The 23,988-nt window shown below is 44.0% G+C and overlaps 1 protein-coding gene across 11 annotated transcripts in view; it reads right to left on the bottom strand.

The window, feature by feature from the left end:
- Nucleotides 1–23,988, bottom strand: part of PAK5 (p21 (RAC1) activated kinase 5) — a 323,333-nt gene that overhangs the window by 61,570 nt on the left and 237,775 nt on the right. For all 11 annotated transcript variants that reach the window (XM_090134842.1, XM_090134845.1, XM_090134844.1 and 8 more), the window contains one exon: nt 178–317. In XM_090134842.1, coding sequence (XP_089990968.1) covers nt 178–207 — 30 coding nt within the window. In that variant the 5' untranslated portion in view covers nt 208–317. Of the gene's footprint in view, nt 1–177; nt 318–23,988 lie in introns of those variants that run through there.

The following is a 23,988-nucleotide window of genomic DNA, read 5'->3' as shown; positions in this document are numbered from 1 at the left end:
AATACCTTCCCTGTCAAAACAGAAACACCACTTACGGTGGTCAACATCCAGAAACCCAGAGCTGATCTGGATCTGCAGGAGGGTGTGTTGTGAGCAAGGACAGATACAGCAAACAAGGAGAAATACACGACAAAGGCCCTGGGAAAATCACAAAGGAATAGCTGAGCAGGGACCCACCTTGGGGCTGAGCTGACCAGGAGGTCTCATCCCACAGCACTGAAAATCACGGGACCAGCGTGCGTTGGAGCTCACCGCTACTGCAGGCTGAAGAAACGTCTCCTGAGAGGGCAAGCGCTCAGCCCAGCCAGAAAGAACTCCTGTTGGTAACAATCAGAAAACAGTTACGGAAAAGCAGCCAAGAGAGACCAACAGGAACATCAGTCACGTGTCATGAGAACAGAAACAGTGTATTTGTCATAAACAGTTCTGGAGGACCTGAAGTGACTTATGGCCTTGGGTTGAATTCAGCACACAGATTCAGCTGCTCAGAAATGCAGGCTTTATTTGTAAAAGGAAGGGAGGGAAAAGGGTGATGACACACTTCCCATGTCAAGAGGCTGCATGGTTACACAGCTCAGTTAGGGTGGGAGAAGCAGTTCCAGATCTCTTTGGAGTATTATTCAAAGCAGAGATTCAGAAGAGGACCTTCAGAAGGAATTTGCTTAACATCACTACAGTACTGATCTCTATGTATCTCCTTTCAACACTGAAATACCCACAGAAACTAAGGCTGGGACTCAGGTTAGCCATCCTTTGGCAGCACAACTCAAGTTTCTCCTTCCACCTCTGCCAAGAAAGATGGCCGTCCTTCCAGGCTTGCTGCTCAGGATCCCAGAACAGAGAAGCACACTTCATACCCACCAAAGTTAACAGAGAGGAGACGTGTCTCTGTTTCTGGCAGGATCAAACCCAACATGCCCTACACCGTTGGCCAATGCAAGATTCATGACTATAGCTCCATCATCAAACCAATACTGACTCCTGCACCCTGCAGGATGAGGCCCCACTGCTTATACCTCAGCCTCCCAGCAGCTGCCAGGAGAGTTACACACACAACTCAATCACTGAGCAGCAACAATCAACTCAATGAGCAATGGGATTTCTACGGACAGGGAAAAACTCAGAACGCTGGGTAAAAAGACTGCCTGTGCAGACAGGGAAAAGATTTTGAGTTGACACAAGGCTTTTGCACATCACTGAAGCTCAAATAACTGCAAAATTTGGCCCAGAATACCTTTTGCTTGGTTATTTGCTGGCATCACATAGCATTTTTTTAAAAATACATTTCTAAACCAAATCTCTTAGCACCAACAACCTCAGCACCACCAAGGAATTATGCTGATTCATCTCTTCTGAGGAGCTTAGTTTAGTTGATGTCAAAGAGCCAAACTCATCCCAGTCATTACAAAATTTACTTAGCTAATGTGACCAGCCAAGAGCTGCATCTGCTGCACATGCGGTGCAGTCCCTGCCCTGGGGGACTCACCTCCTACACAAACACAGCAGAGCGGGGAAAAGATCTGGATAAATGCCATCTCATTGCATGGTGATTTGTCTACATCTCCCTCAGAGTCTGTATTTGATTTCAGACCTCTGAATTCACCTCTCCTCATATCAGTATTGCACAGGGAGGTCACAAATTCAGAGATACAGCTCAGGTCTGAGGCTGAGGGGGTTTACACCCTGATCCTACCCATAAGACTAACCCTGTGCTTAAAGCAATGCAAGTACCAAAGCTCACAGGACCAAGGTCTGACTTTTTTCTCCAAGGCAAGAAGTTGCTTAATTCACCACTGGTTTACTCAAGAAGGTAACTGTCTTTTTTTGAGGGGTAGCTCTTGCCATAGATTTTGACTATATAATATATTTTCAGAATGCCATTGCTATGGCTGCATTCAGAATATTTTCGGAATGCCACAGCCACTTTAAAAAGCATCAGTGAAACTAATATTAAAAATGACTTACTGCATAATTCATGTCCCTCAGAAACCACTTCTTACTCAACTGGAGAACCAACCAGCCATGCATTTTACATCACTTTCTCATTTCCTTAGAAGCAATGTGCTACTTTAGGGAGAAACTCCACATGTTTGTGCTTCACTTCTAACTTGGACAATGCAAAGCTCTCTAGCACATCCCCCACACGCTAATTAAGTTCAGTGTGACCACATGGGGTGGGAAGCAGCAGTTTGCTGGGTGTCATGGGAGGCAAACTGAAGAGTTAGACCAGATTATCAGGCTTAATCAGACCAAGGGAGGAACTTTATCGTAGGTACAAAATGCTCTACTTAATTTTCGTATTTGTTTCCTTCGGATGCTTTAGAATAAGAAAAACAGTCAGTGTTACACAAGCATTGGAGAAAACACTTGGGAAACATCTAGCACAACAAACACAGGAATTGGTACAAGAAATAGAATTGAGAAAGCTTGTGGCACACACAGCCATGGATAAACCTGCTTCAGAGCATCCTAAAGCCACAGAACTGTGGGAGGATGGCCCATCCCTGAGAGCTGTCAGTGTGAGAGTCCCCACCACAGCCACCTCCAAAATCCCCCTTCTGCCCAATTACCTGAGTTGAGGATCCCAACTCCCCAAAAGCCCTGCAGTTTTATTCACTTGTTAATTTTTCTTTTCATCAAGCAGAGCAACTGTCACATGTTCCACCTAGTAAAGATGGATCATTCGCTCCAAGTAATTAAATTATATTACTAAAAACTTTGGTACCTCGTAAGAACTCATCTGTGATGTGCCACATATGAAGGGATATAAATTAAATAAAAAACAGATGAAAATCTGCATATCCTAACTGCTCAATCCTTTAAAAAGAAATCCATCACTACACTATATTTTATATTTGATTAAATATATCTGAGTTGACATTTCTTAACAGTAAGCTTTGGAGCTCTCGGATAAAATAAGGTGGACTATAACTTTAAAATACTGGTTTAGAGAGCCTGTACTACTACAGCTGAAACTTAAGCCACACTCAAGGAAAAGGTCTCTCCCACACACTTGGCATGAGATGATTTGAATGAGACAGTAAGTAGACTCCAAAATCCCAAACTGGGAAGGCTATTTTTCAAATAAGAAATCCTGTTTGCAGGCTTTTATTACAGCAAAACACTGCCTGTGTTTAAGATGGGGCAGGGCTGCCCACGTGCCCAAATGTGGGTCACACAGCAGGCGTGTGGGGCAGCCCATTGGTGCAGCACTCCTTCCACTGCAGCATGTCCACCTGTGACATCAGACCACAGTAACACGCACTGCAGGAAAGCAACAAGCCCTTCCTTTCTTCTTCAGTGTTCAGCTGACACTCCTTAACGTAGGTTATACAGAAAGGAAATACCATAATACTTTCTCAAGTAACTTGAGGAACGGAGACCCAGAGTGCCTTAATTAAGGTTAAATAATCAAGTTCAATTTCTTATAATTAAATTTAACACCTATCAGAGTTAATAGGCCAAAAATAATAAACCACATGAGAATAATGAGAAAGCCAGTCCAGAAAGTCTTAGAGTGAATAATTCAGTTATTCAAGTACCAAACTGGCACACATGCCAGCAGGAAAATGGATTCTTGGAAGACTCACGTCCATGTGCAAAGTCAACCAGGAAAACTGCAGGAAAATCAAGGCAGGGGAAATTCCAGCTTCAAAGATTTTCCAAGCAGAAAAACATCTATCTTTAGGATTTTTTTTTTCCCCATTAAGTTTCATGAAGACTGCAGAGTTGGTGCAGGAAGGATGAAAATATTCAGGAATGAGAGGATTCAAGATAGTGTTTGTATAACTCACCAAAAAAAAAAAAAAAAAAAGCACATTACTAGAGAATATCTTCAGCATCTCAGTGACACCTGGATGAGCCACACACACGGCCCTGCAGATCATTGCAATGGCAGGTCACCATGGTCAAGCAGCTCAGATTTCACTGTAGGCGTACACAGAAGCAACCGCCACTGTTACCTGAAAGGTCCCTAAGAATTCAAAGCTTAAAAAAACATAACCAAAAACCAACGCAAAAAAATATTAAGAAGAGTTGAGGCATCCGAGAGTTTGGCTCACTGCCTTTTTGCTGACATTATATGCTATTTTTTTTAGGATATTTTACTTTTTCCTGAGAAAGCAGTGGTTTTAATTACCAGAAAATACAATGTTTGCAGTGAGCTCAGAACTGTTTCCTAGAAATCAGTAACAAAATTTTTCAGCTCTGCCTATATAAACACTAACTAGTTTTTCTTTTCTGCTCTATCTTGAAAATTATAATGACCAACAGATGACCCCTTCTTGTTACAAACCCATGCAGAGAAGCAGCTACACGCCTTGTACAAAAAGCAATTCAAATATGCTGGCTTAGTACATCAAATACTCTGCGAGTGGATCTGTTTAACTACCAGCAGTAGACATCTGCCTTCATACGGCTGTAAAAATTATGCCAAGATGAACAATTTCTCGATCAACGTATTTCAACAGTTTGTGTAAGCTATGCAGAAATGCAACTATTTGCGTTCAGGACAGTGAGAGCAGGAAAACTGTGCCAGAATCAGGCAAACCAGTGATGCTGTGGTTGCTATGTCATCAAAACATTTACAGCAGATCTCACTAGCAGTGCCCCACAGCAGGAGGTGTGCCATCAGACACCCACATACAAACTGACACCTCTGCATGTCACCCAAACAAGGCTGTACCAGGGGGTGCACCTTTTGCTTGCCATTTCTCCCACCCATGCACGCTGGTCATGACAAACAGGCATGGAAGTGTCCCATGTGCTCCTTACTGTAATTCATGCATCTCAAAAAATAATCACAGCTAAGTGAAAAATTTTGGAAATCTGTATTACTGTCCATGCTAGCTAAGCCTGTGCATCTGTTCAGCAGGCAGGCAGTAACTGCTGACCATCATCTGCCTGCGTCCCAGATCCAAACTGCAAAACTCAGCCGTGCATGCAGGAAGGCTCTGAGGTCTGATGGCTCAAGTCAGAAGTTGTTACTTTTTTCTTTCTCCCTTAACATGCTAAAATCTCTCAGTGTTACCAGAAGAGTGCCTCCATCAGGCATTCAGACACAACCACTGCTTAACTCTTTTTTCATTCCCATCCATGCACACCTGGGACCTGCCATGACAGACAGATTGTACTCCTAAATTCTCCTACTTCTTCCTAATTAGTGAGGAACAGCAATATGAGGGCTGTTTCTTGTGGCTACAATGGAGGTGGTGCATCATCTGGTGCATGCAGGACAGGCAGCCTCCAGTCGCGCTCCATTCCCCACACCTCCCATAAACCAGCAGCGACCAGGGCTGCCAGCACTGCCGGTCCCAATTCCCCTCTTCCTGCTGCAGCTTTAATCCCCCGCCCATCTGCTCCCCTTCTCTCTGCACAGGGTTATCATGGCACAGCCGCTTTTCCCTGCGGGCAGCTGACTGACAGATGCACAGCAGGGGGATATTGGGCCTCTTCATATGATTATCTTTTTCTCCCCGGGAGGGATTTAGTTTATTGAGGTTGTTGCTGAGAGACTTCAGTTTAGAAGAGTGTTTTACTCATGAGATATAACCCAGTGGGTGTGGTTTTGCTATCCTTGGTCAGGCGAGATTGTAGGGATCACTTCTGTGTCCCTAGAAAAGGGGCACAAGGCCTGAGTGAGCTCCCGGGTTTAGAATCTCAGCCAGGCCTTGTTCAGCTGCCAGGTTACCCCACACGCACCCACCTGCCCCCCAGGAGGAGGCTCCATGTGAGATTTCTCCTCTCACTGTACTCTCAAGCTCAAGAACGAAGACAGCGACTCTCCTGTCACAAGCATGGCTTCAAATACATTTCTGCACAGCACATGCCTGTGTATACATAAATACACAGGTGCACCTGCACATAAATGTATGTGTAGATATATGTGCACACAGCTTCAATCAACTTTCCTGTGCCTGAACCTGCGGGTTCAGCTTCATTCAGTGTCAAATCTGCTGGAGAATTTTTGTAAGTTACAGAAATGAGACATTCTCCATCACATCTTCCCAAGATGCAGAGTCTTGAAAAACAACAGTCATTACTGAGATCCTTGTAATTTTTGTGTTCTCTGGACATACACTGAGCAAGAGTTTACAATGCAACTTCTCCATTTCTTCCGACTGTTGCCCATTTTCACAATGTTGTGAACAGAACAGAAAGCCTTTCTGTTTCTGCTGTGATGACCCCGCTGCTAGTCCCTAGTCGCTGTGTGCAGCCAAGCAGATCTGTGGCTGTGCCCACGTGGTCCCTGCAGCATGGCCAGCACTATCATCAACACCTTCTGCTGATGCATTTGTCTGATCCTGGCCTGCGGGTTCAAAAGGTCCCCAAGGGAGGGATGAAGATATAAACAGCACGATCACATAAGCCTCCTTAGGAAGACAGGCTAAAAAGAGATTTGACTTTCTACAGTGCCATGATACGGTACATTAAGACGGTTTCAGGACACGTGCAGGGCGGTAAAGGGATCATCACCTCTGTCTGGGCTGCAACAAATGAATGCAGTGCTACGTGCCCTGCAGACAGCTTCCCAGGGAAGGCAAGCATTCTGCAACATGCCCAGTAGGAAAAGGTGTCTTCCCAGGCAGCAGGACTTTCCCAGCCAAGCTGCCCAAATGGAGCTGGCCTGAAGCTGGCTGAAAGCAGTAGCAGCTTGACCCTGCAGCCAAAACTGTACTCAGTCTCAAAACCACTCAGCATGTTTGAGATGTCTAGTTTCTCCAGCAAAGACAAAGGTGCTCCATTACCCTGCTAGCACTGTGCTTCCTTACAGCACCTATAGGTGGATTTCATAGTCCCTGCCAGGGGCTGAACCAGAGACCTCCCCCAGTCCTGGAACACTGCAGCACTGTCTAGGCAGGCAGCAAAGCTGTGGGAACTGAGCCCAAGTGACTTCAGGTATTTAAAGCCTCAACTCTTACTGAAGTGATTAAGTGATTTGCTCTGTCACATTTCTAACAAACAGGAGGAGGGGACAGCCCTGCTTCACTCAGCCAGCCCATCTGCATCCACCTTCCCTGCCAGCCTGGGACACAGCCACACTGGCACCCCATCTTCATGAAATGTATGAAACCAAGATTGTGGTTCCTGGTGCTAATTTTGCACCATCACTTTTATGACTCCTTCCCACCCGGTAATAGACATAATTACAGCCACCACAAGATTATGGTAATGCCTTAAGAACCATGTTTGAAGACGGAGATAAACTCTCACTGGAAGCCACGTGTTGATTGTTTTCCTCAAATTAGGGAACAATTCTCTATAATTAAAACATTGCTAACCCTTCTGTAATTAACGCGGTGCAGTCAAAATCAATTAATAGGACTGGTGTTAAAAAGGTCTAATTTGTCTAAATAGGGCAGTGTAACAATGAGCAAATTATATATTGCCCCTAGGAGACACCAACACAACTCTGCCTAACCAAGTTGGTGAATACACATATACCGAACAAAGGCTTTAGTCTCCATTTGCCCCCAGACAAGTAACATCACACTCTGGTTTATTCTTAGAGCTTCATTTCCACCCATCTCCCTCAGGTCCATGGCTGTAGGATCAGGGGATATGCAACAACTCATGCACAAAGATCCCATTCTGTTGGTGGAGTGGCAACTTGCAACACCAGCCAGTGATTAAAACTGGAGAACTTCTGCACTGGAGAAGAATGTTCCCATACATGTTAAAGCTTCTTCTGTATTCCCTGGCACGGCATTAGCTACCTTAATTCTCACACGATAACTGTAGGCATAGTGTAAGGAAATCTTCCTGTAAAAGTGAGCCGCACTTGTTCCAGAGCTGGCTCTTTCCACACAGGCAAGCTGTCTCAGAACACAGATATACTTTACAACCCATTCGTGCTCTGGTGCAAGACGCTACATGAAATGCCAAGAAGCAGCTGCCACTCATGAGCAGTGTTTCTGCAGACTGCCAAGGAGCAAAGAGCTTCACAAAACCATCATTTCCAGCAGTTCCACTTCTGGGGGAAAGCTGGACTCAAAACCAACCCCTCTTCCTTGCAGACACATACCTGAGATAGGGATAACACTTGCAACACTCCACATGAAGGAAAGCCCAAAACCGTCTCATTGCAATTGATTTTTTATTAGCCAAGTCAGTAGAGTGATAATTATGATAGCCCCCCTGGGTTTATCACTACTCACCCTTTATAGGGCAGCAGGGAGATGAATGCAGCATTTACACATGCATATAATTGCTTTATTTCTGCATTAAATATTCATTTCCAAAGGGTTCCCAGCACACACACACAGCACTTCCCGAAGCACCGTGCAGAAAACAGGTTTGCTGCTTCCTCAGGCATTCTGCAATTCCTGCACAACCGGCTGCTCGCTAACATGCATTTGCCCTCATCCAGCCTTCATGTGGCTGAAGCAGTACTGGCTTCACACGTGGAGGAAACTGCAGGCAGCACGTTGGGAAATCTCTAAGGCTGCCCTGCTACACTCAGAAAGCAAGTCTCATCTCTTGCCATCTGCTACTGATGTTGAATTTCAGGCAGCAGGAGGGCAGCAGCACGTTACAGAGCAGCACATGGAAGCACACAGGCCACCTTCACCTACTGCTGTTTTGCCTAAGAAAATTTTTAATCATCTTTTTCTTATGCTTTTACCTGCATTTTCCTTTTCCAGAGGAAATAATATGAACTTGGAGCTGTGCTTTCCACATTTACGATGGCCGGAATGAACCAGGTATGAATTACACACAACACCAAAAGCAAACATCGAAGAGAAAGGCACTATGCTCATAACAACAAGCTCCAAAGCACAGGAATCCATGCAAACCCAACCCTAGCAACAGCTGGTTTTGTAGGGATAAATAAGGTCCTGTGAGTAGTTCCATCTGCTGGCCCACCAGAAATAACAACAGTGGGAAAAAAAAACAACTAAAAACAGAACAAAACAAAAAATCCCCACGACCAATGCAAAAACTCCCCAAATATAAGGTCTACTCCAGAGATGACACATTCATCCTCCCAGCTGGCTTCTCAGTCACACAGAGCCTCAAAGACGTATGTATATTGGTACTTAGTTGCTTTTTATCATTAACTGGAGCAGGAAAGGGGATGAGATATCAAGTGAAGAGCGAGCACCTTGCAAATTGCAAAGTTTACTGCACAGGAGCCAGGCACGCAGGGAGCAACAGGTCAGCACCACTACCCAAGTTCCTATATGCTTACCTGCTTAGGAGGTGGCTCCAGATCAATTAATGGGACATTTGTTACTTGTTTTCTCACCCACAGTAGAGAAAGCCCATGACAATGTGTGCCTGAAGAGCTTTTACAAGACCTAAGGGATTAAAACACCCCACAATTGCCATTACTGCCAAAACCTCGGAAGATAAATGTGCTGAAAGCCTGAAAACATTCATCAGATCCTGGAACAGCTCACATTGTTAGGTTTTGTGCAGCCACTGCCTTTTTCCAATGAAATTATGAACCCTCCCTTAATGGAATTTGACAACTGAAAAATAGTGAGATTTAAATAACAAACGGTCCCTGCAGCATCCCCTGCAGCAAGGTTGGAGACACAGAACTGACCTTCAGCTTAGCCGCCAAACCAGAAAGCCTGAGAAGAAGAAAAAGTGTTGGGAATACCTGTGTTAAGTCAGTAGCCCATCTTTACCCAAGAACAGCTCTGCACTGTCAGACTTTTTCCTTCTTTTTAATCACTTAAAAGCAAAAGAAGAGGAAACTGCTGTGTGCTGCCAGGACTGCGGAGGCATCAGAACCTGCTGCAGCAGCCAGTAAACAAATGGAGAAAGACTGAGGAACCCAGAGCACATCCTCCCCATGTAACAGGGCACACTCTCCTTAAACTGCATCTGTATAAAATGGAAATGCAACTCACAAGCTGGGGGAATGTCAGCCCCTTACACTGCAGCTGATGAGATGGACTCTGGTACAGCACAGACACCTTCAGGGTCAGTCTTTGCAAAGGATGTTGATAAAATGGGAAAGATATGAGAAAAGGCCTTAAAAATTACCGGATGGGAGAAAAATGCCTCAGAATGAGAAATCTGGAGCTCAATCTGTTCAGCCTGTTTAAAGGAAGATGGAGAAGTAATGTGATTACAGTGTAAAACTCCCTTCACAAAGAAAAATACAGTGTAAAAAAGAGCTTTGTTATCTCTAATATGGAATAAAAGGAATCATGGTTGAAAGCTGAAGGTTATGAAGAGCCAGTAAGGAAAGCCTTTTTACACTATGAATTGTTAAACTCTAGAAGAGGCTATCAAATAAAGCAGTGAACACTTCATTCCCTGGATGCCACACAACACACACCTGCTCTTTGTCAGCTCTAGGCAGCGCTCAGCAGCACCAGGCTGCCAGCAGCACTCCTACACACACAGCCAGGCAGTGCCATAGGGAACTCTTCTTACTGCTGTTGGGAACCAACACCATTGTTGGCTCGGTTGGGTTTCTGTTGAGGCCACATTACAGGCATTTAATTGTTGTGATTTTCTCTCCTCACTTTTCTGCCTGAGAAGTAACTAGTGAGGGATATTAAGCACAAAGGAAAATGTTTGCTCCTACCTTTTTTCTACTCCAGAAATCATCCGATGTTTGCCCACACAGCATCAAAATGAGCATCTCTTACGCTACTTATTAATGTTTAAACATGTTTATTTCAAATGTTAGCAGAGTTCTTTGGTAAGTAATGACCCAGGTAAAATAAAAATAGCTAACAAAGAAAAACAAGACTGTCTGGCTGTTCCTCCATCACAGTATTCTCAGAGTAACAATTACGGGGGGCAAAGATACAGAGAACTTTATGGAAGTGACTCAAAGCTATGGATGTTTATAGTCAAGCCCTACAACATTTGCAGTGACTGAAGATGATCTTACAACACATCCATTTGTGGTTCATATTTTTCAGGGCAGTATGATGTATTTCAACTTTCTCTCTCCTGAGGGCTACTTCAAAGTTTCTCAGTCTAAAGAACACTCAGCCATACAGAGGCAACACAATACAAGCAGCATGCACTGCTGATGGTAACTAGTAAGTAGGCAAAAAACTAACTCCAATAATTCAAACGAGGATTTCCAGAATGTTTGTGGGAACCAAATCAACTGGAACCATAATATTTCAGGTCCCAGACTAAAGATCTCTGCATCACAACAGTTCCCTCAGAGCTGCAAAACAAGGACCCCAATCCCTGGCTCAGCAGAGGCAGGATTTCAGCAGTGGAACAGTGGTTTAGGAACAGAATTATATGAAGCTCCTTCCTGCAACTGCTAACTCCATCACAAAGTGACCCAGAAAGCTTTTGCAGAGTACCTGTCTTCTTCTCTGTCTATGAAAAAGCCCATGTCCTAACACAGACCTTCTGGCTCGTTTCTGCTCAGTGCCCAAAGCAGGCAGTGTCAGTTCTACCTATTGAAGAAGCCTCTGCTTTTTGTAAAGCTCATTTAAACCCTACAAAAGACCCCAAAAAAGGCTTGATATGCCACTGCTGTGGAGCGTAGGATTAATGCTGGTCCTTCCGCGGAGAGGTGAATGTCATTTGCAGAACTGTGTTAATTCCTGATTTGAATTTAGATGATGTTTTTAAATAAAGAAAAAAGCTCAGAACATCCGCTGGGAATCCATGACTTGGATAAACCTTAATAAGTCACTAAATACAAGTGAGAAGTGCATCCAGACTGCAGTGCTGTATAAAGATAGGAAAAAAAGCAAGATCAATTCTAGAGAATAGAGAATAATGGCTTCAGATTGCATATTATAGGCATGGCTGATGTGTTTTGAATGATAGGATATCATTAGTAAGCTCAAAATTAGGAAGCTCCAACTATAAGATAAGCTCTCACAAAGAAAGAGAAAAATAGGAAAAGTTGGAGGTTTAACCTAGGGCTTTCTACACAGGCACTTTTCTCAAAGGAAAGCAACAAGAACTGGGAGAGAAAAGGCTGTAGAACAGATAGGACAAAGATGGGGGCTGAGACGACAGCTAAGCCTCATGTTAATACCAGCCAAACTCTCCAAGTGCTGACAGTTGACATAACATACCCTCACAGTAATCCCTCTGGTGTGAATGAATGGTAACAAAGCTCAAGCATGACTGGATTCCTCAAAATTTCAGCATAACCAATTTATCATTATCTTCAGATTAAGTCATTCTGTAAGATGGTCTTCCAGCCCCAAGGAAGTAGATACCCATAGCTATTACTGCAGCTACATCAGTAATGTGCAGATAACAGAAGCATTCTCCTGCAGCTTCTGGCTGCCTCAGCAGCACCATCAGCCTCTTTTACATGTACCAGTTTGTTTTGGCTTCATTTTCAATATTAGCCCAATACTATCCAATAGTGCTCCCTGAACCTGCAGAGTGTTAAAATAAAAGACAGTCAAACACTTGTCTAGGAGATGGCAATGGGGAAACCTCCCTTGGGTGGAAAGGAAGCTTGGCATCTTAAAGTGGATTAGCATGCAGCCCACATCTTTACATTGCTCTTCAGCATGGGAAAGGCCTTCTACAGAGAGATGCAGAAGCAGCAGCTGCACTGAAGGATTACACTGGAAATACATTACTTTCAAAATTAATGAAAATTCTCTTAACTCCTAATCTTTCATACTGTTGACTCAAGTAAAATAGATATATATTTTTTTAAGTCATGGAATTTAATGTAATGCTTCCCAGCAGGCTGCGTTGGCTTTAAATATTTGCAGTCAAAATGTGAAACCACTCCTTTCTTCTCCCTTAACTTTATCTAAAACTATGAGTATTCTATTTGCTTAAATATATCTGGAACAGAAGAGCCTCAGAGAACCACAGCCTTTATCTGGGACAATATTCTGCACCCTTCAGGATACACTGTGCTTGGGAACCACCACAGAGGACTCAGCAGCCTGCCACCCATCCAGTTATCAGCTGCACATGGAGGGAGAGGAGCCTGCAGGCACAATTTATAGCTGATGCATAACATCACTGAAGAAGCTCAGAACACCAATAAACAGTTATGGAAGAAGTCCACAATGCTGTCACTTCAGCAGAGGCCAGGAACAGGTCGATGCTGCAGAAGAGGGGCAGCATTCCCTAAGCAAAGCAGGGCCACGATTCTGGTTTGGGAAACTCAGCTCATTACACTGAAATGTTAAGACCAGGAAAAGGGAGAACTGGAAAGCACATCTCAGGGTGAAAAACCAAATGATGAGCAGGAGCACTAAAAAGATGCACATTGCCACAGCAGGCTATGAGTAAATGGGTACTATGCAACTTTTTAAGGAAAAAATATACAGTGCAAATTATACAGGAATGGCAGAGCAGGGACAGTGCCCTATGTCAAACAATGCTCAAAGCTCAACAGGTAGCTGTGTCAACCCCAGTGAACTCGCAATACCATGCTCAATTCCAGAAACCACAGCAGAGATGTGGCAGCACAGCCACCTGAGCAGAGACCAAGATCCCACCTTCTGGCTCTTCTTTCATAATGGAAAATCCCAATTACTTTCATGTTGACTGGTTCACCATCTCAATGGCCTGTGTCTGCAGAACCTGAACTTGCTGACATCAGAGGTGTCTACCTCTCAGTCAAAAGAAACCTTTTCAAAAATGGCAAAATTCAACATAAACCAGCTCACAGGGCAGACAGCGATCTCAGTGTTGTACACACAGCAACTCCCTCTCCATCATCTCCATGATCAGAAGAGAAATCTTGAAAGCATTATGAACTGTTCCCTGTAACCATCATCCTAATGTTCAGCATAATTAAGCTGAAAATAGTCAAGAACTCTTAAGAGAAGGAGAGGGAAACCAAAACCAGCAGATATACTCATGACATGACGCAGGCTGAGGCAGTGCTTAGGGCCAGGCTCTGGCAGCATCTGCCTGGGGCTCTGATGCAGCTTACTTAGCAGTACCAGCACTGTTTCTATTGACCAGGAGGCTTATTTTTGTACATAACCCATAATGCTTGTTCACAGAGAAGTAACAGGCTGATAGCCTGCAGGGGATGAAATATTGATGATCCTCTCAGTGAGACCAGGCAGCATAGAGAAAGGACTGCAGCATGATGCTGCTGGGGACTCCCAAGCAAAGGCAAAGCAAAGGAATGCCTTGCAGAGGTGTAGGCACAGGAAGGTAAGAGGGGGCAGAAGATGACAACAGAAGCAACAGAGCAAAAGCCCCACCAGCAAAAAAATGGTGGGGGCGTATCTCACCAGCAAAAAAATGCAGACCCCAGCAATATCAGTTTAACAAGCAGTAGAGAGAATAAGGAACAAGTATCCATTGCGTTCAAGGTGCTCTCTGGACAGCAAACAGACATACAGACCCTAAGAAAGAAGATGGTGTAAAAGCATGCTGGAAAACAACTATGGTTCCAAGCAGACCTCAGAGCCAAAAGGAAGGAACCATCAACCTCAACCTCCTGCTTCTCCCAGCAAGGAAGAATAAATGCCAGTGTCAGCAGCACGTTCCTCCTGGAGGCAGCATGGACACCGATGACTCACTGCCTTTTTTTTTTTTTTTTAATATGGAGAGCAGTCAGGACAAAGAGTAGATGTGCCTTACTGCAGGAGAGACGTTAGGAATTTACAAAAGGGTTGGTAAGACTGAGTGGGCTCAAAGTCCCTAACAAGAGCTAAAAGAGTCAATTCCTCCTGGCAAAAAAATCAGTCTTTTTGCCTGAATTTTCCTCCTGGCAAAAAAATCAGTCTTTTTGCCTGAATTTCAACTTAACCTCTGGGAAATCTTGCTTCTGCTCATTCCACCTCAATTTTGGGGCAAGCTGTAATGTCCAGTACAAGAAGTCAGACACCTGCACAGGAGCCAGAAAGGAAGGGAAAAGAGCCCTTACCCCCACTCCAATCTCTTTTTTCCAAGGAGGATATTGGAAAGGTGAGCAGATGAAGGCACAGATACTACTGAACAGCGTACTGCAACTTTCAACTTTTTTCCATACATTATTTTTTATTTCCCTTCGTTCTTCTGCAATAACTTGATCAGAACAAATAACAGCCATTTAATTAGAGAGTTAAGGTCTCAATTACACTAACCATGCACTCCTGGCTTTGCAAATAAGACGTGTTTTCTTTTGTTCACTGCTAGACTTCAAGTGCATCACTGCACTAGTTACAGCAACCTAAAAACATACGATGAAAAATTCAAAGCTGAGAATTATTATTTCTTTAATTTTCAAAAGGGAGTCTATCTTGGCAGATTTTGCACCCCCCCTTTTCCGAACATTTGAATGTTGCCAAGAAAATAAGATACCTGCAAATGGACCTCGCTCTGGCAACTGCACCCATCAGTAGTTGTACTCCTGCAGAATCTCAAACCTGACTGCTTCAAAGGCAACAGTCACACCAGCAGAAGAGCTTGGAGATTTCCCTGTTTTTCTAAGCAGGACACAAGCTCTCTTCCCTGCACATCACTTTCATCAGACAGACAAAAAGGATAAAAAGAGCAGTGAATGCAAGAATAACCAGAGAGAAAAAAGAATTTCTGAGCCCCCAAACCATCACTGTGACAACACAGAGAACAATTGAGGATGAGAAGCAGACTGCCACCGTACTGCGAATGAAGTTCACTTTCAGGAAGACATTTGCAACAGTATGCAATGACTGGAGCAGGGAGATTAGTTAGCTATTTTATGTAAGAAAGACTGCTCGAATAATCAGTTTTTCTGATGTTGTCATGTCTTTTCAGTTTTTAGTGAGGAGCATAATTGCTCCTTGAGAAGCTGAATGATTTTAAATTAGATGGAAAGATGGTCACTGCGAGCAAAGATCATTTTGAACATTCCCATCCAAAGTCATAGGTTTATAAATACGAGTTGAAATGAGATGGAATAATTAATCTGGCAGCATTCACTTAATTTGCCCTCTTCCTTTTGTTTCTTCCTTGCTATGCACAAACACGGGAAATAAAAAGCAGGAAAATAAATGAATTTATCTAGATCAGCCCCTCTGTCAGATATGGGAGCCAGTACAGCCAGCATCAGCAATTAAGCCGAGCTTACATGAAAACAAATTTGCCAAGTCACTCATAACACCGCCACTGGCATTGGCGTAAGGGTTTTTATTCATAGCTACCCTCCCTCCAAGCACTGACCAGTGCCACCAACTCACGCTGGCTGAGGGGTTCCTATGGGAAGCAGGAGCAAGGAGACCACCTGGGACTTTGGCTGCACCCTTAAAACCAACCAAGGATGGGGTAAATTGAGCCCAGCTGTAAACTTTCTACAAGGAAGAGCTGCTCATCTTACCCCAGGCACCGATTACTCTGAAAATCATGACATGATGGCTACAGCAACTGCAAGGCCTGTTTCTCACCCGCTGATTCAGATGAGCCACTTGTTTCAGTGTGGGGTAAGCCCTGCCAGAGAGGAGCAGCAAAGATACTGCCAGAAAGAGATGCCCATTTGACCAGTGAACAACTAACAGTCGCCTGAAATCTTAAGAGAGGTGTGTGGACATTTGTCCCTTCTCGAGCAGGCTCTGCTCTCAGCCTACGGACGACAAGAGCTCTGCTGATGAAGATGATGACGCATCTCTGAGAGGAGCTTTTAGTAACTGGGGCAGAGGAGAAGCAGCCTATATAAAGCATCCAAACTCAGAAAGAGCCAGTACTTTCTTAGGAAAAATAAACGTAAGAGGCAGAGAGAAAGGCATGGGGAATTTTGGAACTGACAGATACATTTTAGAAGTGAGCCAAGATGCAGCCACATCTTATGATACCACTCATGCAACCCTCACCCTGCGACTCCGAGTCAAAGCCAACTTACACATATGCATCCCACCACCTTGTGAAAATACAAGGAGACTTTCAGGCCCTGACCCCACAGCACCAGCTGAGGCAGAGGATCGACAGCCTCCTGAGGCCTGACATTAAAGACAAGTGTTTACAGAATTCCTGCACTGAAACTGAAGCTTGTTGAGGTGTCAGAGCCATAAAGTCAGGTAATACACCAGCATTCCTGGCACACCCATCCAGCACAGCAACAAGCCCCACTGCAGCTTCTGCTTTCTGAACTGCATCAAATAAATTAAAGCATCACCAGACCTTCCAGAAGAGCCTATTGAAACCTGCAACAGAGGAAAGCCTACAGCGTGGGAGCTGAAGGACCACAGAGCCCACCTGGCTGTGTGCCTCATCCCAAGAGACCTGTGTGTGAGAAGGGATGCTGCCCAGTGGGTCACAGCCTCGCTCTGCCATGGCACTGGAAGAGCATCCACCAGTGGGTACTGAAATACAGGGAATGAAGAAGCAACTGCTGTGCCATACTCAGTCTTGTGTAAAAATAGCACACAGAGCTGCCTGAACATGCAATAGTTCAAAATTAAGAGTTATCAACTCTTACTGTTATTTCCTGATTTTGGCATGTCTCACTTCTCCATGCAGCATCCATGGGATATCTTTGGTAAAGACTTAGATAACTGTCTTGATCATTACTCAAAGGTTTTTTTTTGTAAGCATATGTGTGTGCACATCAGATAAATCAGCTGGTACCTGTGGCACGTTTCATTCCTCCATGGCTGTGCAAAGAGCTCACTCTAGTCCTGCAGAGCACCTGTGCTGCCACTGGCATCACGCACACCCTCAGAACCTGCTGTACACTGCTGTGCTGTTAGTGCTAGCAGCTTCCTTCCTCATTCACTCATACCATGCGCTTCCAAGGCCAGGTTTTACTGGCACACTTACCCATCAAAGCATCTTCCCAAGCACATACTGCATTGCTTGGAAAGCCACAATGGATGACGACAGCGCCCTCGTGCCAAGTACAAATCATCTTAGCTTTAGCTTTCTTCTGCAGTTTTTAAATGTAACTAACCACAGGTTTGCAACGTCTGTTTTTAAGGGGGTGAACAAAATCTCTCGTTGACTCCTTGAGGCACTATTGTACACATCTCAGTTTAAGTGCACAAGTCCAATTTAATTCAGTTTGACTCTTCATGCTAAAATAGCTCAAAGAATCAATGACCCAGCTAGTTCTTGGACCGAGATCTGAGACCATGCAGATACTATTGACAATTTCAATTTACACACTTGCTCTTCCTGCTTTCGCGTAGAGGCACTGTTATTTCTTTTTAAAATTCATTACAATTTACACGAAGGGTAAATAGCCCCTTCTCCCTGCTAATCCTTCTGGGAAACAAGTGAACCATTTCACAGAAATTTCAATCCAACACAGTCAGCGCAATGCAGGAGATGGCAAACTCCACCATCAAGTAATTCAAATGTTGTAGTCAGAGGAGCTGGCAGGGGGGCTGCAAAGCACAAAGCGCCTGGTACACTGAGCATCCTCAGCTACCCATGGTCTTCATATAACAACAAACAAAAGCCCAAGAGCAAGTCTGAGTTGTTAGCTAACTCAAAAGACTCACACTGAAATGCCCCCCTGCAAGCTGCCCATCCACCCTACAGACCCACTGTTGACCTGCAGCCAGCCTGCCATCCTGCAGCCCAGCCGCCTGCTCCCCAGAAGGGTCAGACCCCGAGGACTTCCTTCAGCACAAGCTCCTCTCCATTTCTACGGGAACCTCACCTGAACTGAAGTCTTGTCTGAGTAAATGATGGAGAGCAACTGGAAAGAACACATGATTATGAGTGCCAGTAACCACAGCTAGTTCACATTTCACATAGAAAAACAGGGGGGAAAAAAAAGGCACCGCCTTCACACAGCCTCCCTGAGGATGGCAGCACAGATTTACTGGCAAAGGACAGTAGTGAAGTCCCCTGCTTCTAAAATTTTATTACTTTTACATAATAGGCTATCACGCATTTACTAGCATGCTGTGAAACGCTGTCATAAATATTTAAACTGCAATGACAAAGTAACTGAGTTGCAGGCCATTCCTGGTCATTTGCTGCTTGCTCTCTCAGGCCCACGATGAAAAAAGCCTTGCTGTGTCAAAGAATAAAAGCATTACGCATGAACCAAGTCATCTGCACATACCTGACCTCAAGTAAAGCGTAAGGAACTTACACTTGTTATTAAAAGGTCTTTCTGAACCGGAGCCCCTCACAGCTGTTACAGGCAAGTTTGTCATCAGCAAGGCTGCATTCCCTGAACATTTGCCTGATGGCATTAGTTATTACATTTGATAGCTTTATAGCATTATTTGAAGCTTGCTATTTACCTAGTTACACAAGACCCAGCAGCTTAGAGACTGCTCTCTGACTAGGCTGCAAATCTCTGCAACTACCTCCAAAATAGCCCAGATTTTATGACCCGTTAAGCTTAACGATAAACCCTTGGATTTATGTTCCGGGCTAGTGAGCAATGGGAGATCAAAGGCTAAGCGTCAATTTATGTGCAGGACAAGGGAACACGTTATTTCTATATTCTCATTTTTCTTAGCATTTGCCACCATGATTGTAACGCTTTGCTATGACATCGCAGCACTTCAGAATCTTACATCAAAATCAATTCAAGACTTGGACCTTTTGCAGTGCTGGTATTTCCTCTTCCAGCAGGATGGGCACACTGCTGGGGCAGCTTTCCATCCTCTGCCTCCGCTCAGCAAAGGATCCTGCTGCAGAGATGTTAGCACCAGACATCCTCAGTGATAGGTAACACAATGATTTTCAATCTACATATACTGTTAGAGGTGGGGGAATGGTCTAGGGTGGCTCACTATTCTGCACTGCACCGTTTTTGTGTATCTGTAGCGCTCTACTCATGATGTCACCAGTGCCTGGAGTTGATGTAGGTTCTGTTTCATGATGCTTTAGACCCAGAATCATGAAAAGACCAATGCATTAGTCAGTTTTTGGCTTGAATGACAACCTGATATCTTTCACACATTTTTAAAAACTGTGTACAGTGAAGCAATGCTACTCAGCATGGCACAGAATTCTGCTTTTATTATAAATATTGCTGTTCTAATAGTTTCTCTGAAGAATCTATGCTTCTGAATTTGGGGGATTAAAAGACGATCTCCAATCTTCCCTTAAGTCATACTGCAAAAGGAAATAAAGAAAAAAATGCCCTATGTTACAGGCAAAAAGCTTTAGAAACTGTAAGGACCACAAATGTTCACACAACTCAGAACTTCACATTTGCTTAGCTTTATGATGCTCAAAGTCGCCCCTTGGGCCCCAGGTTGCTTATGTTGCCAACACCACTGCTCATCAGCTTTAACAAGGGCAGGCGGGTGCATCATCAAGGGACACAGCAAACCACTGGAGAAGTGCTAACAAACACCATGATGCTACAAGGCTAATAGGACTTACAGGGATTTTTTTCAATGATTATTACATCTGTTGTACTGTGCTGCACAGGTATATTCATATCAACAAAGTAACTCAGAGAGGATGGGAAAAGTAAACATTAAAGGGCAAATTGCGAGTAGCTGAAGTTTGCAGAGCAAAGAAGGTGTTTAATATAAAAGGGGAAAGTGTCAGAGGAGTTGTGTGTTATCCAGTCCTCGCCTTGACTGACAACCTGACAGCCTTTCACACATTTTAAAAAAATCTTCAAAAAGCTTTAGTTAGCAATTATCACCAATTTTCACATTCAGTCCATGAAACAGTAGATGCAGTTTAACATCTTGCTACATCAGGATGGTTGACTATTACTCTTTTAAACAGAATTGGAAATTGATGTAAAATTTCAAGTTGCCGTTACATTAGTAAGATGCCAAGAGGCAAAGTACACAGGAAGAGAAATGCATGTTAGGAAACAAGATGTGGGGCTGTAGCCCTTTGTGTTGATGAGTAGCAGCATCAAGTTCTACCAGACGCTGAGGAAAAGTCAAAACGCTGCTTCTTCGAGCACTAACAGGTAATAAACCTCAGCTGTGAAGCAGCTATGCGGGTAGCAGGTTTCTCATTTTACAGCAACCACGGAGGCCTGCTGCATGGAGTGGTATGTAGTCAGAACAGACTGCCCACAAAGAAAGAAGTCCTGGCCTTGACTTTGCATAGCAAACCCTGCTCTTGAAGAAAGACAGCCTGCTGACTGGATGTGTTCCGTATTCCGCTCCCCATGAAGAGGAAAGGACAAAACAGTTATTGTTAGTCCTTCAAGAGACTGTAAGCCAGTTCTCAGCTAGCAACGCCCTGCATCAACTGATAAATTGTCTCATCCCTTGTACTTTCTCAGCCATTGAAAAAGCAATATTATTCTCCCTGTGAATCCTGACATTACCAAAAGCTGCTCCTCAACAAGACCAGGCATGGAAAGCAGAGACCCAGGACAGAGCTGACATGGCCTATAGACCAGAAGAGGCAATTGTGTTATGCCAGAGATATGACAGCAAAAGGGACACACTGATGTCCCTGATAAAAGCCTCAACCCAGCCGAGCAGTTCTCTTGCTTCCAAGCCCAGGATTCTACTGCCTTAATCATACCTGTTAGACTGAAGACCTCTCACCTTTCAACCTGCTCCTAGGAATAAGCCCTCAATGGCACACATGGCACATGGTTATGCACATGCTGTCCTAGAACAGTCTGTAGGGTATGAATTATCTGCCTTAAGCACAGCCATATCACCAATACTCAGTTTCGCTACCGGCACCAACTTTAATGCACTGCCAAACCCTCCCTGACTTCCAGAAGTCAGGGAGGCTTTTTCCATTGAGCCAAACAAGTACAATTATAAACACACATACGTGACAGCTTTCTAATTTGTTTTCTTTTCCACTTCTCATCCTTCATTACTGCCCTCAAAATGTCAGAACAGAAAGTAAGAACATAAAAGGATATCACCACTTGCAACCACCACAGCAACACCAAACTATTTTAGAAGCCAGGCCTCTCACAAAATATGTTTATGAGAAGCATATACCACATGCCAGGAAGATGCAAATATTCCCAGGCTGCATCATTTAAAGCTCTTGCATAAAACTGGGGAGTACTCTGAGATTTCCTAGAGATTGCAGCCATCACCCTGGCACTGGAACACTTTCCAGTAGCACACCAACCTTTATGTTTCCAACACAAAATTCCAGGTTACATTCCTTCCCCAAGCCCTGCTGGCACACTTTGCAGCCCACACCGTACCTCCCAAACAGCACTGAGCTCCACAAACAGCTTTTTCCACCGGTGCTTCGACCTCCACTCCAGTTTGGTCACAGCTTTTCCCACGTCTTGCTTTGATTGATGACATTAAGTATGAATAGGACAACAATCTGCTATTTGGAAAAGAGGTGTTCAGTACGCAACAGAGTGAAAAACTCACGTACTGGTATCCTTCTGTGAGTGTTCCAAAATCTGGTATGGAGGCATGCTTGCTTTGCACTCACCTTGCTCTGATGAAAACCTTCCTGCTTCCTCAGCATACAATATTACCTCTTTCTATTATGCATAAAACCAAATACTCTCCAAAACCTCAGCAGAAACATAGCAAATTAGTTGCCTGTGTGGGCCTTATATTCAAGGTAGAGTCAAATTCAATAGATGTAAAACTTGTCCTCTGTGGTGAAGGCAGGATTTGGTTCAAAGTACAACCTGTTTTAAGTTTTCTGACATTTTATTTATATTTCAGAAAGAGTTCAGTAACAACCCATTTGCACAGCATCTCATTTCTGCATCCTTCAGTTGCATCTAAGCACCCTTCCATAGGTGCTCAGTTAGACAATTCATGAAAACTCTTTAAAATATACGCATTTCTGTGGCCAAAGCAGGCCAATGAGGCATTAAGCATTGTTTCCATTAGCTTGCAAAGTGCCAAAAGCCTCCTGGGATGGACTGAGCCTCTTCAGCTAAAGAACAGACAGTTTTGCACCTTCTTTAAAAAAAAACCACAACACCTGAAAGCAAGCAGCTTTCCAAAAAGCGCAAGAAAGCTTTCCAAAGCAATTATCATAATCCCTCCCATTACCCACAGGGAAGCAGTGGCTCAGAGGTTAAATAACTTCTCTGAGGTGGCTCAGCAAGCAGCACAGCCTGGATTAGAGCCATGCTGCCTCCTGACTTCCAGCTCCACACTCAGCGCCTTAAATAGCTCGAGTGCAAGTAATTAGCTCTGTGCATAAACCTAACTCAGGGAATGGGAGAGCTGCTGTTTAACTTAATGATAAAAAAGTCTGTGGATAATCCCAGCAGAGAAACATTAAGTTGTAATTTGGTACTACCACCTGAATAACCTGAAAGAACGTGTAGAGGAAAGCTGATGCACAGTTTATTGCCACCAGTTTTGGAAGAGGGGATTATTCACACACAGCAGAGTGTGCTGCAATAAAATGTTTGTAGCAGCTATCACTAGGATAACTCTTGTAGCATTTATTAATTTCTGTTTTTACTGACATTTAGTTTGTTCTCCTTTCTGTCAACACCGATTTCACCATGCTTTTCTTTGTGGGGTACCACAATTGCTATGAAAACAATGACACTTTTGCTAGGGCAGGATATTGGTGATATTGCACATTTCTGTTTGCATTGTCAAATCGCATCACTGTGTGTTTCTACAGTCATCTCTGGCACATGTGGCTTTTCCCTGTCAGAAGTGACTGTGTGTATGTTCTTTCACTACTCCACTGCCTACAGCTGTATCACGCTCTTTTACTTTTCAGCTGCCTCCAGCAGAGAACAATCCATCTAAAATAGTCAGGAAAAAAAAAAGGAGAATCTCTGCTGCTATTTTTGGTATTCAAGATCTTTGGCTTCACCTATTTTTGGAAGAATGTCTTTGTTCAGCATGATCAAAACTCCCACCCCGTGACACAGGAGCTGCACATCCCACTGCAGCCAAAGCTGTTCACTAGTAGCCAACTCTGAAGAGCAGAGCTGATGCACAGAACAAATCCAGGAGAGCCAGAAAGAAAAGTATGAGAGCCAAGATCCCCCTGTCTGCGAGACCTGAGTGAGGCTGTTGCTGCTCTCCCACACATTTCGGCTATCTTCACCCCGGCACACTGAGTAGGCAAAAAAAGGTGACTGGACCTTGCACAGTGAGCTCCCCAGGCTAAGCACACATCTTGCCCTACATCCTTATAGCTCAGCACAACCCCAGCCTGGGAGGCTCATGGTATATAAACAGAAATCAGTATGCATATCTCTTGTGCTTTAATAAGAGCTTTGCTTAGGGG

Source organism: Phasianus colchicus, chromosome 2 (genome assembly GCF_987193195.1).
Source record: "Phasianus colchicus chromosome 2, bPhaCol1.hap1.1, whole genome shotgun sequence".
Classification (NCBI taxonomy): domain Eukaryota; kingdom Metazoa; phylum Chordata; class Aves; order Galliformes; family Phasianidae; genus Phasianus; species Phasianus colchicus.
This window is presented reverse-complemented; position numbering and strand designations above follow the sequence as displayed.